The sequence below is a fragment of the Ascaphus truei genome, chromosome 1, assembly GCF_040206685.1.
Source record: "Ascaphus truei isolate aAscTru1 chromosome 1, aAscTru1.hap1, whole genome shotgun sequence".
NCBI classification, from domain to species: Eukaryota; Metazoa; Chordata; class Amphibia; order Anura; family Ascaphidae; genus Ascaphus; species Ascaphus truei.
Window position 1 is genome coordinate 373,099,442 of NC_134483.1, and position 12,680 is coordinate 373,112,121.

Below are 12,680 nucleotides of genomic sequence, written 5' to 3' on the forward strand. Positions count from 1 at the left end.
CTAAATAGAAAGTCGCTACTGGAAGATTTCCGAAAGACGCATGTGCCCATTATAGAAAAGCCAATGTACAGAGACTCTTACTGCCTCCACATTGTTTTCTCTTCAAAACTGCTTTGCAATCTTTAATATTTTACAAGACAGCATTTTTTTTAATTTTTTTTAGAGAAATATTTTTGGTCACCTCCCCCACACAAACAGCCCATATGAATACACAGTCGTTAGAAACAAATTTATCACACAAAAAAAACTATAACAGGAACATTTTAGGTACAACAGATGTTATTTTATTTAAATATAGATTTAGTTCTAATTACTTTTCTGAACAATAGAAAACCAATGTAATTTCACGTTAATAAGTCAACTAACTTCCAATATTTTCCCAATGCAAGTTTGATTTATACGGTTTAAGTAAACTTCACCAATACCTAAATACATTTTAACAATTGATGTACTTTTACAGTTTCTCATGGGAATGTTTGCTTGCTAGAATTTGACTTTAAAGATCAAACTTAACAGTTTTAGGATACTATATATTGAGGAAAAATTAAAAACATACGTTATCTAGAAAGATGCTCTCTGATATCTATCCATCATATCCTAGTCTTTTCTTAAGAGTGTTAACAGTTGCTCATCCTGTCAAAAAGGCTTGACTCTGCAAACTCAACATGTTTGTTAGGTACATCCTTGCTACATATGATTTAAATCAGCTTTTTTTGGTGGTTAAGTAAATGTGCATCTGTAATGTCATACATAAACAATATAAATGTAAAAATACAAGTATGCAAAATAGCATTTGCATTGTATATTGTGGGCAATGGGGTGTCCAACCTTTTGCAAAAAAAAAAAAGTATACAACAACTATGCGCCTCAGGAATATCAACATTACAATTTGCTCACTGTGAACATGTCATGTTGAATAAAGGTCACCTTTTAAGGATAAAATTCAGGCAATCTGCAGAATTTTAAGTCTCCAGCTGCATTAGGTATTTTCTTGTGTTAGAGATTTCCCTTTGTACTTTAGTTGTTTTTCCATGAGTATGTTGATATGTTGTTTGCTACCTAACATAACTCCTCTCCCCCCTCCCCTTAGGTAGTCCATACATGGCAGTATGAACCAATGGGTTCAAATCCAACCTTCAACTGAGATAGGACAGAAAATTCAGCCGGGAGGGGGTTCTCCATCTAGGCACACCTCCCCCTTCACTGCTAGTCTAGTTCTCATTCTAAAAAGACAAATTGTTAAAACTCAGGACAGGGAGATTGGTGCATACTGCCATGGATAGACTACATAGGAAAAGAAAATTACGGTAAGTAGGAAACATGTTTCACTTTTCCTGGATGTCTCCATAGTAGTAGATACCAATAGCAAGTCCAAAGCAATACACACACGGAGGGAGACCAAATAATAAAAGTTTGATTCCTTGCTTTTTAAATGCAGAGGTAAGCATCTTTGAGGTCCAATCTTCCAGCTCTGTCGCCAATATAATGGTATTTAAAGATCTTGAACTTCTTTACCCTTAGGAACTTGTTGACATTATTCAAATCTAACAGTGCTCTGAATGAAAAAGCAGGTTTTTTTTTTTTTTGAGCGATTCATTGAACTCCAGGAAGTACCCTCTTGATAACCATGACCACCCAATAATAAAAAATTGACTCCGACCAAACAATTCTGAATTTTTGTCTTCCAACTTGTAACAGCTGGGCTCTCCTCATCTAATGTGAACTTACTTGTGCCTCTGAATGAGGCATCCTGACATCTGTAGGTTGCTGCCTTGAGCAAGTTTTGCCAAATATGTACGATGTTCTACACTCAAATTATCACGTCTTGAAACACTTCCAATGATGTTGCTTCCTATCTGTACTGGTCTGTGGCCTTTCAAAACGTGTCAGAGACCCAGTACATTTTTGCGCCCTGCTTCTAGAATAAGAGGTCACTTCAATACTCTGGGACAGTGTCTTTTGTAGAATGCAGGCTCTACTCTGAGCAGGGACATTGCAGCACTACCTAGTCACAAGGGTTCCACGGACCAGCAATGGTGTGTTACTAAAGGGCTTGACAAGAGAGAGGGGCCAAAACTCCCCCCCTGAAATCAACTTCAAGGATCAAGCACCGCAAAGAAAACTAACCTCAACTAGGTAGGGAAAAAAAAAAAAAACGACTACCTATCACAGGAGTACTTTATTCTGTCCTATTTCAGCTGGAGGGCAGAGTTTAACCCAAGTGTGTCTACTACCATGGGGACATCCAGGACAATATAAAAGGTTATTAGAAGATCAAGCATACAGTGGAATAGAATGCAAAAATCAAAAACATTTTTACCTTGGGCATTACAATTTTCCATATAGGTGGTTTGCTGTATTTAGGACGTCTTCTCATCTGCACAATCAAACCAAAAGCTGATCGGGAGCCATTTTCACATCTTATGCTCCCTTCATGTTATGCAAATGCATAGTACTCTTTTGCCCTCAAACTTTATTTACCAAGAATCAAGGCTAGGGGGACTCAAACTTTTAACACCAAGCATAAACACATTTCGTATATTTACTGTATTAACTCAACACAGTGACTGCTGGACATATTTTCAAAATGTTCAAGTACATTATGCAAAATTAATACGTAGCATTGAAAGTGGACTGGAAGGATATAGTGCCTTTATTTACAATACAAACTCAAACAAACCAGGCATAATGTTCAACAGAGTTGCTTATGCTCCGATTAACTACTATCAATCAGAGGGCTAACAAAACGCTTACAAATACCTTCCTCTGAATAGCGGTGTTTACACATCTTCATTCTATGATTTCAGAAGCATGACCCTAATATCATTCAAACACAAGATAGGTTTTAATAGTTTGGTTATTAAATTGAAAGGAGTTTTAATATAGAACTTTCACTCACTGTGAAACTTAATGTAGGTACTCTGCTTCCACATCTAAAAAAATGTTGTCCTGCATTAACTACCCATGTGCGTCTATTAAGGCAAACGTGGGGGCCAAGACCGGCATTAAATACCAGTTATCCCCACGTTCTTTTTTAGCCAGATAATCAGGAGGGTTTCTTGTTGAGTCACTGACTTTGGAAAATTAACCTTCCAGCTTACTTTTCTGAAAAGTCAGGTGAATAGCATTAATTATAAATGCAGTTCCTCACACGAAGCAATGTCATGCATAGCAGAAGAGCAAGTAGTAATGCTGCTCCAGGTCCATCTGTGTTAGAGGTGGTGTTATTCTTTGGGGTTCTGATAATGTCCAATAACGAATTTCAGCACCTTTCTCCCAACCCCCCCCCCACCCCCCAAAAACAAACAAAAGAGGTCAAACTCTGCACTACCACAGGCGAGTGCAATACAAAGTATTTAATATGGTACTGCCAAAAGTGAACAAATGGCATTTGAAATCATATGCTCACAACACAGACCTTTATTAAATAGCCGATTCTGAAAAACACTATCGTGTAGTCACTCAAAATACATTTATTTTAGTTTCCAATTTACAGTGGGGGGGAAAAAATAACAACGATCCCCCGAAAAAAAAACGTATAGCTGGATGAGCAGGTGAGGACATGTGGAATACAGAGGCACCTCGTTCTCATGCCGCTTCAATCGACTCCGCGTCAGCTTGACGCCCCTGTGGCTAAAAGATAAAACACGAAACAATATTTACATGTTCCTTTTGTATTGATGCAGTGACCGTAAACAAATGGCAAGGTTAATATATCACTTTTATGCGGAAAACCACCATATTTCACGATAAAGCAGCAGTGCAGATGTCCATGATTGAATCCAATTGGAATTCTAAAAAGTAACGCCTCAAAATAATGTACATATATTTCATACAACCTGGCAACACCTACCACTTCCAGAAACGGGACCTGTTCAGGCAACCCCCCCCAAAAAAAAGCTACGCTATAAAATTAGTCAGCCAAACCATCCATGTGTGTCTAGGTTACTAGTGATGACCAGTAAAACATTAATTAGAACACTTTTATTATAGATTGACCCATCAACTGCAATATTACAGCCAATAATGTACACATGGCATGCACAAGGCTTTATTTAAAACACTTATCATAGGAAAGGTACCAACATTAACATCATACGTCTCATGTGCCACCACAATTGTAAATCCAAATCCAATACAACCCAGCCCCCCCCCCCCCACAAGTGGTTTCAAACAGTGAAAAGGTTTCACTTGTGAATAATTAATTTTTAAAAAACATATACAGTACAGTAGTACACTTAAATGTAACAGTGCTGCTCTACAGAGAGACGTTCCCGTAAGTCTAAAACCGAATTCCAGAGCAAAGCGTGCAAATTCTCTCAGGATTTCCAAGAAAGAAAGAAAAAAAAAGAAACAAAAAGGAGGCAGATAGTGCAATATGTTTCAGAAAATAGATACAAGGGCTTTAGAATACAGCCAATACACTCAGAAGTGTAGGAGATTTTCGAGCTTTGAATGTTGTACACTCGGGTTGTTTCCTGGTATGCCACAAACCATGGAGATGCACACTGCAAAAACATTTACTGTATAAAACCAGAATTAAGATTAAAAACACTCACATGTGATTTTTAAGCATGTAGATAACAAGAACTGCAGGATAGCAGCAGTTATTTCTCCGAGAACACCCGCCGGCCTCTTAAACCACCCATGACCCCAGACATCGCTCAGCGTGTCTGTTTGGTAGGCGCACTCCCCGTCAGAATGGATGATGTCCCATGATTGAGCCCCTGAGGCAGCTGCTTACGCAGTAAAACATGTAGGGCGAGCGAGGCATGTCTGAGAGCGGAGCAGTCAGCACAGGGATCAACCCCGGAAGTGACATCATCCACTCTGCCAGAGAGACAGAGACATGCCGAGAGAGGTCTGGGACCATGGGTGGTGGTCTGAGACACCAACGGGTGTTATCGGAGGAAGAACTGCTGCTATCTTGCTTCGTTTCTTATTTACATGCTGGAAAATCACATATGTTTGCAAGTGTTTTTAATCTTTCTTCTGGTTTTACACAGTAAAGCTTTTGAACTCTCTCTCTCTCTCTCTCTCTTCAGGCATTCCTGGAAAGAGTATATAATATTCTAAGCTTGAAAATCTCCCACACTTCTGAGTCTATTGGCTGTATTCTAAAGCCCTGATCACTATATGGAATCCAAGCCGTGTTTTTTTTGTTCTCTTCGTTTTTTTTATATTGTCTCATTTGACGCGGGAGCGTTAAACTGCAGAGATACCGGCACCCACTTCGGAAGTATCTCAGGAAGCAGGGGGTCCCCGGAGCAGAAATGAATGGGGTTCAGCTCCTGAGAACTGCTGCTTCAATCATGTATCCCTTTAAACTGCAATATCCACCCCCCAAAAAATGTCACTTTAACATTTGCTCCAAACTGGGACAAGTCTATGAATGTAAGGAAAAAAGTGAGATGTTGTAAGTTGATTTAAAAAAAATGTTTTACACCAAGTGGAACTGGTCTTTACATTTAAATGTACTTTAAATATATCTGACTCTCTCCTGCCATTGTTTACCATAGTTACAAATGCCACAAATCTGTCTCACTGAGTCAAATATACAAAATAATTCCTCACCCTCCCCCCCCAGCCCCCCACCAGGATGCATCTAAAATCAAGGGTTCCAAACCTGTGGTAAAAGTTGTTTTATACCATGTAGTGGTACTATAGTACAAGCATAGATGTGTGTGTGTGTGTGTGTGTGTGTATACGTGTGTGTGTGTGTGTGTATACGTGTGTGTGTGTGTGTGTGTGTGTGTATACGTGTGTGTGTGTGTGTGTGTATACGTGTGTGTGTGTGTGTATACGTGTGTGTGTGTGTGTGTGTATACGTGTGTGTGTGTGTGTGTGTGTGTATACGTGTGTGTGTGTGTGTGTGTGTGTGTGTATACGTGTGTGTGTGTGTGTGTGTGTGTATACGTGTGTGTGTGTGTGTGTGTGTGTATACGTGTGTGTGTGTGTGTGTGTGTGTGTGTGTGTGTGTGTGTGTGTGTGTGTGTGTGTATACGAAAATCCTAAGGGGCTCACAAACTTCTTCTTGCCACTGTATATATATGTGTGATCTACAGGACATAGCACCTTCACAAATATATGGGTGATCTACATCAGGGGTGCGCAGTTTTTTTTGCTGTGCCCCCCGTGTGCCAGTCCCAGTGCTCGCGCCCCTCCTCTCCAGTGACCTGGCATCAAATGACGCCGAGGGTCACATGACGTCCCCCCAGAGTGTAATTTGACGCGCGTTACCTTGACGTGTCACGTCACATAAACCCTGCAGCGCCATGGAGATGTGACCAGAAGCCGGCTGAATCCCGGTAAGTTGAGGTTGCAGAGGCCTTGCGCGGTCCCCCGGCATTTAAATGCCTCGGGGGAAGAGTGTGGGGCCTCTGCAACCGCCGCGCCCCCCCCCCCCAGAAAAATCTTGCACACCCCTGATCTACATGACATAGCCCACCTTCACAAATATATGGGTGGGTATGAAGCGCCTCAGTAGGTTGCTTGTGTAGTTGGGGAACCTCATTAGGTTGATGTTGAGTGATGGCAGCTGCTGGTATCCTGCCATAAGAGGGTAGAAGTTGTACAGCATTTCCTGCTCAGTGCCTGGGAGGATCTGCAGTCGTATCTGCATGTAATGAAGACATGGATTAAAACGCAAGAAGATGTCACACACAATTGTAAACGTTTCTGTATCCAAAACGTTAATGATACACGCAAAGATTAATGGCGATTCTATTTGAACTCGGCATTTCTTCTCGCCTGTTTGTGTGTGTGTGTTTGTTTTAAGAAATGCAGCAGTTCCTTACATTTATGGCAATGCAATTATCTAAGCTGCTGAGCGATAGGTGGAGATCCTACTTCCTCGGACACCCAATATGGCCACCTATTTCAATACAGGAAGTGGTGTTGCTTCATAAATAATTGCTATAGCAACCCAAGGAAGCTCAAACATTAAAAAGCATTACAAAAGGCATAGAGCAAGAAAAATAAACAATACAGTAAGTATTATCTAAGGGGCTGGGTCCATAGAAGGACAGTCAGCGCTGAGCCGTGCGGACGCCCCGCGATGAGCCCCGTCATCCTCAATGAGGATGTCTTGAGAGGGGGATCCCGCGAGCGTCCACAGGCGTGCTGAGGCGCTGGGATTGTCAGCCGATAGCAGAGCCTGTTTCTCAGCCCGCTGTCGGCTGAAAACCTCCAATCAAAGCGAAGCAGCGTCAACGTCGGCGCCGTGACGTTGGCGGGCTATTGGCCCAGTGACGTCAGTGCCCCGCCTCCCGATCGCGCATGCTGGCTCGTCTGCTAGTTCATGCAATCGCTCCCGATTGCGCAGACGAGCCTCAGCGTCAGCGCGGAGGAGCGCGGCTCCGCCCCTCTATGGACACAGCCTAATACTACACAAGTGATTTATTTTTTTTAAAAACACCGGATTTAGAATGAAATGCTGCTTTAATGAAGGCTCATTGGTCTCTAGAAAAGTGAAACAATGGGTATGGAAATAATTTGATCACCCAGTAAAGAGGAAACCATACATTTCCCTTATAAGCAAGAAAATGTTTGCGTGTGAGATGCGGTCATATGATGCTGTTAGTGGCAGATTTCCCATTAGGCCCGGGCCTTGGGGCGGCAACATTTCCACCCTCATATGCTTTTGCTGCGCTCTCGGGCCTATCGGGCCTAATGGGAAGGAACTTGCCTGTGTCAGCCGCCTCCTTCTTGTTCGTTTGGAATCCCAGCGGGAAATTACGCTGCGCGACAGCACCGACGTAGCGGCACACGGCGTCTCGTTGCCATGGCAACGTGGCGGCAAGTTTCCATGGCAATGCGCCGCTGTGCAGAGTCACGTTGGTGACATCGCGCAGCGCCATTTGATGCTGGGATTCCAAAGGAGGGAGCAGGAGGGCAACAACAAGAAGGCAGCAGACACAGGCAAGTGCGTGGGGGAAACGGATTGTGAAATCTTTAGACAATTGCACATTTTCACAGCTGCTGCAAGGCTCCGCTATGAAAAGAAAATAACAATCATCTATAAAATAATGTTTCATTTCCCCTCCACTGCTCCCACGGAGTAAGTGCCACCATTATTTTAATGCACGTCCTCACATAGCTGCACCAAGTATTACAAGGGAAACCAGAGACAAGCACAGGCTCGGTCCCCCCCCCCCTTTTTTTTTTTTGTTTTTTTAGTTTCGTTTTCTAACATTTCATTTTCCACCTCTGAATCCTCAGCAGAATGTTCTCAGCTCAATTTGTTTCAAAACAAAGTTTGTCCATTTGTAACATACAGTGTTGTTTTCTTAGGAATACCTTAAAGCAGCAGCTCAAGCAATATCCTACATTTTTTTTTTTTTTTAATAAATCAGTTCTGTAGCATGAGAAAATACTTGTAGCATTTAAAAAATTTTGTTTTTGTTTTAAAGACGTTTTTTAATGTTTCTAATGTAGGAAGCATTTCCAAAGTGACAGCCCCTTCCCCTTCTGATAGGCTCTGGAACTTGAGCCCTACCCTCTCTATAGCAGTGCACCAATTGAAACAAGTAACTGCCCAGTCAATCATATTCCAGGACTACATTGCCCAGAATGCTCTGCAAGAACGGAATTAAATAACCCGGAGCAAGCGATCGATTACAGAAGAACGGATCGATCTGCAGCTTAGCTAATCACTTGTCAGTGTGCAGATTGTATTGATACGAATATTGAATGGGAAAAAATATATATATTAAAAAAAAACAAAAAAACGGCAGCTTGAACTGCAGCTTTAACCCATCAATGCCAGAGGTGAAGACTACACTATATCCATGGCTACATTGTGCTTATTCAGGGCACAATATTACTAATCTTTTCTAGGGCTGAGGTTCTCGGGACAAATCTGTCATCACAATTCTTCTCTGACTTTAGAAATAAAGGGAAACCATATAAATATATCTTGAAAGGGATAGTCTCAGTATATGCAGAAAATGTGCCCGTAACTATTGATATGAATCATGTTATTCCAAGTATTATAGGAATAAAAAGATAGGGGACATTTTATATATTCAGACAGCTTTTTAAAGTGTTTTCTTTCTTTAAGTCGTAAATGTGTCATTAGAGATTGACGAGGAGGTTAAAAACCCGCCCAGAAAGGTGAGCTTATTTTGTTTGCAAGGCACAAAGATTTTTGGTTAAAAAGCTTGCATTTGTGAATATAAATTTAGAATTCAACACAGGAGTGTTTGATATCAAGAAGATACATGAATTCTCATCTTCCATGCTCCAATGACCTCCTTGGAAAAGATTAGAGACAGGTTATGTGATAACATATAGGAATCTTGCTTTTACATTTTTATTTTAAGAAACTGTCTGCATTTATTGTATTATATGTTCTTGTAATCATCTTTTTCCATAAACTAAGCACTGTACTATTTTTGTATATTAAATCTAAAATTTAATAATGTATGTCTTTGGCTCTTACTGAAGTTTGCACGTGTTGGAGAGTAATTACATTTTCGGACACATTTTGCTACAACATAATGTGTGCTAAATCCATATTTTTCTTAGTAAACAGGGACCAAGGACCCTGGCGATTATAATGTCCTTTTTGCTTGGTGGTGGAAGCGATTTAAATATGTATATTGTGACAGATTGGGGAGCCCCGTGGGGAGATAAATGTGTCAGCTGCATAGCTGTGGGTATTAACCCTCGTCACATATACAAGTCACATGCTCACAGGTGTGCCGTTCGTGACACCATGTGATATACAACACATTATACTACACTTTGTTAGGGAGTAGTCCAGTGATGGTGTCACTGTATATGAACACTGTTTGAATTCCTGTGCCTGCTTCTTGTGACCTTGGGCAAGTGATTTTATCTTATCCATGCACCTACCACTGGATCGTATGCTTAGATTTAAATAATTCTATGCACACCGCTCGATACGTCAATACTACAGATGCAGTGGTATGTACGTTAGTTTTGGGCGCAAGAAAACTGCAGGGGACATTGAAACTTGCAGGAGATACCGGCACCCACATTGAGACCTGTACCTCGGGAAGCAACATCTCAGGTCATACACAGACCCTTCACCTGATGACCATGTATGACTGAAACGTTGCTCGTTTCTACTGCCCTCAGCAATAAACGTTCATTGAATTTTTTCACCAAGATATTGTAAGTAGTGAACTGCTTTATAGGGGGATAACGGTCACTTGTTATTTTTCATATGTATATTGTGTTGGCTACACAGACTTTTTTTGTGCGTCTCCCCCAAATCTTTCCCCTCCCTCGTTCTTTTTTGCTTCCATTAGAAAAACAACAAAACATATGTAAAAGATGATGTTTACCTGCTTGAGTCCAGAAAACATAAAAGCGTCACTTGGCTCCACAGCAATCTCTATGTCCTGTACTAAGCCCGTCTTGTTCTGTAGATGATACTTGACAGGCAGAGATTCCCTGACTCGGCCAAATGATGGAAGATCTTTTGAGAGCAATAAAAATAAAACATTTGATTTCAGAACTTCTGATCTTTTACTCTTTGACGGTAAAATAAAGTTTAATACCTGTGCAAAACAGAATGAAAACAGGGCAAAAGGAACATACAAGATCTTAAAAGTAGAAGTAATAAAAGGAGGGAGTAGTTGCTATGATACCTTTTATTGGACCAACAAGTAATTGATGTCAATAGCTTTTGAACCTCAGAGTCCTTCATTGGGTATAGGGACCCGAGAGGTTCAAAAGCTTGTAACATATCAACTACTTATTGGTCCAATAAAAGGTATCATAGCACCAACTCCCTCTCCGTCCTGTGTTACTACATGGAAGAAAGGACCAACACAGCGACCCACCACTCTTTGCTTAAAGTAGAAGTGTCACTTTAAAAATGTATGCAGGAGTGTCAATAAGATATTCATCCATTACACCCATTTTAGCAAGGTTAAGCATAAAAGATATATTCCAGAAAAGTGCCATGGTAAATGCTAAGGAAATACCAGTCCTTTGCACTGTTTACGTCTACAACACATACAGTGTTTAAGAGTAGGGCTTACATTGTATATCTAGAAATTGCTTTTTGGAGCTCAGTAAATGGTGCTGGTGCTTAAAATTACTTCAAAATTCATTTTGTCACCCAAAAATCACCAAATAGTACGGTGAATACTGCACAGCACACTCCATAGCAGCCACACTGCTGTTTTGTGTGAGAACATCAAGGACCTAATGTGGCAAGTTTTAGTCAAAAAGTTGAAAGCACCTAAACATTCACTATTTTAATTAATTAGGTCCACAAAGACAATGGTATAAACATACATTTTTATAGGAACACTAGTTTATCAGTCTGAAATGTCCATTGCAGTCATTAGTACTCTCCTTTGAGACCGACTTGTTAAGCAGAAATAGTGGCCAGTTATTTCCTCGCCTCATAAGGAGCTGCGTGCGGTATCAGGGTTAATAACAGACTAATAAAATCTCTCTCTCGCTCAGGATACATGTCAGAATGTGTGCTATAGCCCACTCAACGTACATGGAGTGCATCCCTATCAAAAGGATGGACATATGACATTTTCTCAGTTACCTGCATGGACGTGAAGTGGGATGCTTTCAACCATCACGTGGGGCAACGTTATCAATGTGGTGACAATTGGCACGTTTTCTCCGACTGAACTCCTTTGAAAGAAAAATAAATGTGGAATGTCTGACGGCTCCTTGTAGAAATAGTTGACAACACTAAACTAGCTGTGGCCTTCCTAACCAACCTCTACCTGTACCTAGTGTACCCTTTGATTAGAAAAGTATAATGGAACACGGCTCATCGTACCAATAAGACGGGTCAGTAACAGTATCTGGTACTCTACACGGTGCCTTTCTTGTCAAGCAGATGCTGAGAGTAAATTGCAAACCTTGCGGTCATGGCTTAATGAAGAAGTAGGGGGTGCGGCACGACTAATCTACAAATCTCCATTTAAATGCATGTCCAACGGGTACTTGTAGGAATAACACACTGCTAATACTAATACTAAATGGCTAATACTAAACACGAGTACGTATAGTAGGATGGTTTTTTGCAGTTTTGTACGTTACAGTAGTGTATGTGAAAATAAATGAGATGTTAAACAAATGTTTAAAGCTACATGCAGTCCCTTTTCTAGAAAGGTAGCAATCAGGTCTCCAGGGTAGATCTATAGGTATAAGCCAAGGACAGAGCAGTAGGCGGAGAAGCTATTCCCAGACACATTCACATTAGCCGTGTTGCTTCAGGTGTGATTATGAGTTTTGGGCCACCGTCACCACTGGAAATTGAATGACTGTTCAGGCTTACCTCCTCCAAGAAATAATATAGCATCCTGTGGCCACTCCACTTTGACCACTTGCTACTGGAGGACACTGAAGGCAAAAGCATTCACTGGCGCTCTCCCCTGTCTGTAAAACAACTGTTGGAAAAAAAAAAAAAACAGACTGTAAAAAAACGACCAAATTCTCTAGGGGCAGCAAAATTCACAAAAACGTGTGGTTTAACTCCAGTTATTTTTTTCTTCTTTACTTTTATACACTGAAGAATTGTGTACACTTTTACACGGACCATACGTTTATGATGCTTGGTTTACAGCCAGCATCAGTTGAAAAATGTAAACCTGATGAGTCCGATAGTCAGCCATTTAATAATAACTATTTCATATAGCACTTTTCACACAATGGGACTCAGTGCTTCACAGTTA

At 40.9% G+C, this 12,680-nt stretch overlaps 1 protein-coding gene across 2 annotated transcripts in view; it reads right to left on the bottom strand.

Annotated features, from left to right (window-relative positions):
- Positions 1 to 261: 261 nt before the first annotated feature.
- TRAPPC11 (trafficking protein particle complex subunit 11) overlaps positions 262 to 12,680 on the bottom strand; it is a 53,811-nt gene continuing 41,392 nt past the window's right edge. For both annotated transcript variants that reach the window (XM_075610590.1, XM_075610581.1), the window contains exons 27-31: positions 12,284 to 12,395; positions 11,540 to 11,631; positions 10,314 to 10,447; positions 6,449 to 6,616; positions 262 to 3,633 (exon numbers count right to left, since the gene is read on the bottom strand). In XM_075610590.1, the coding sequence (XP_075466705.1) occupies positions 3,589 to 3,633; positions 6,449 to 6,616; positions 10,314 to 10,447; positions 11,540 to 11,631; positions 12,284 to 12,395 (551 nt within the window). In that variant the 3' untranslated portion in view covers positions 262 to 3,588. The remainder of the gene's footprint in view (positions 3,634 to 6,448; positions 6,617 to 10,313; positions 10,448 to 11,539; positions 11,632 to 12,283; positions 12,396 to 12,680) is intronic.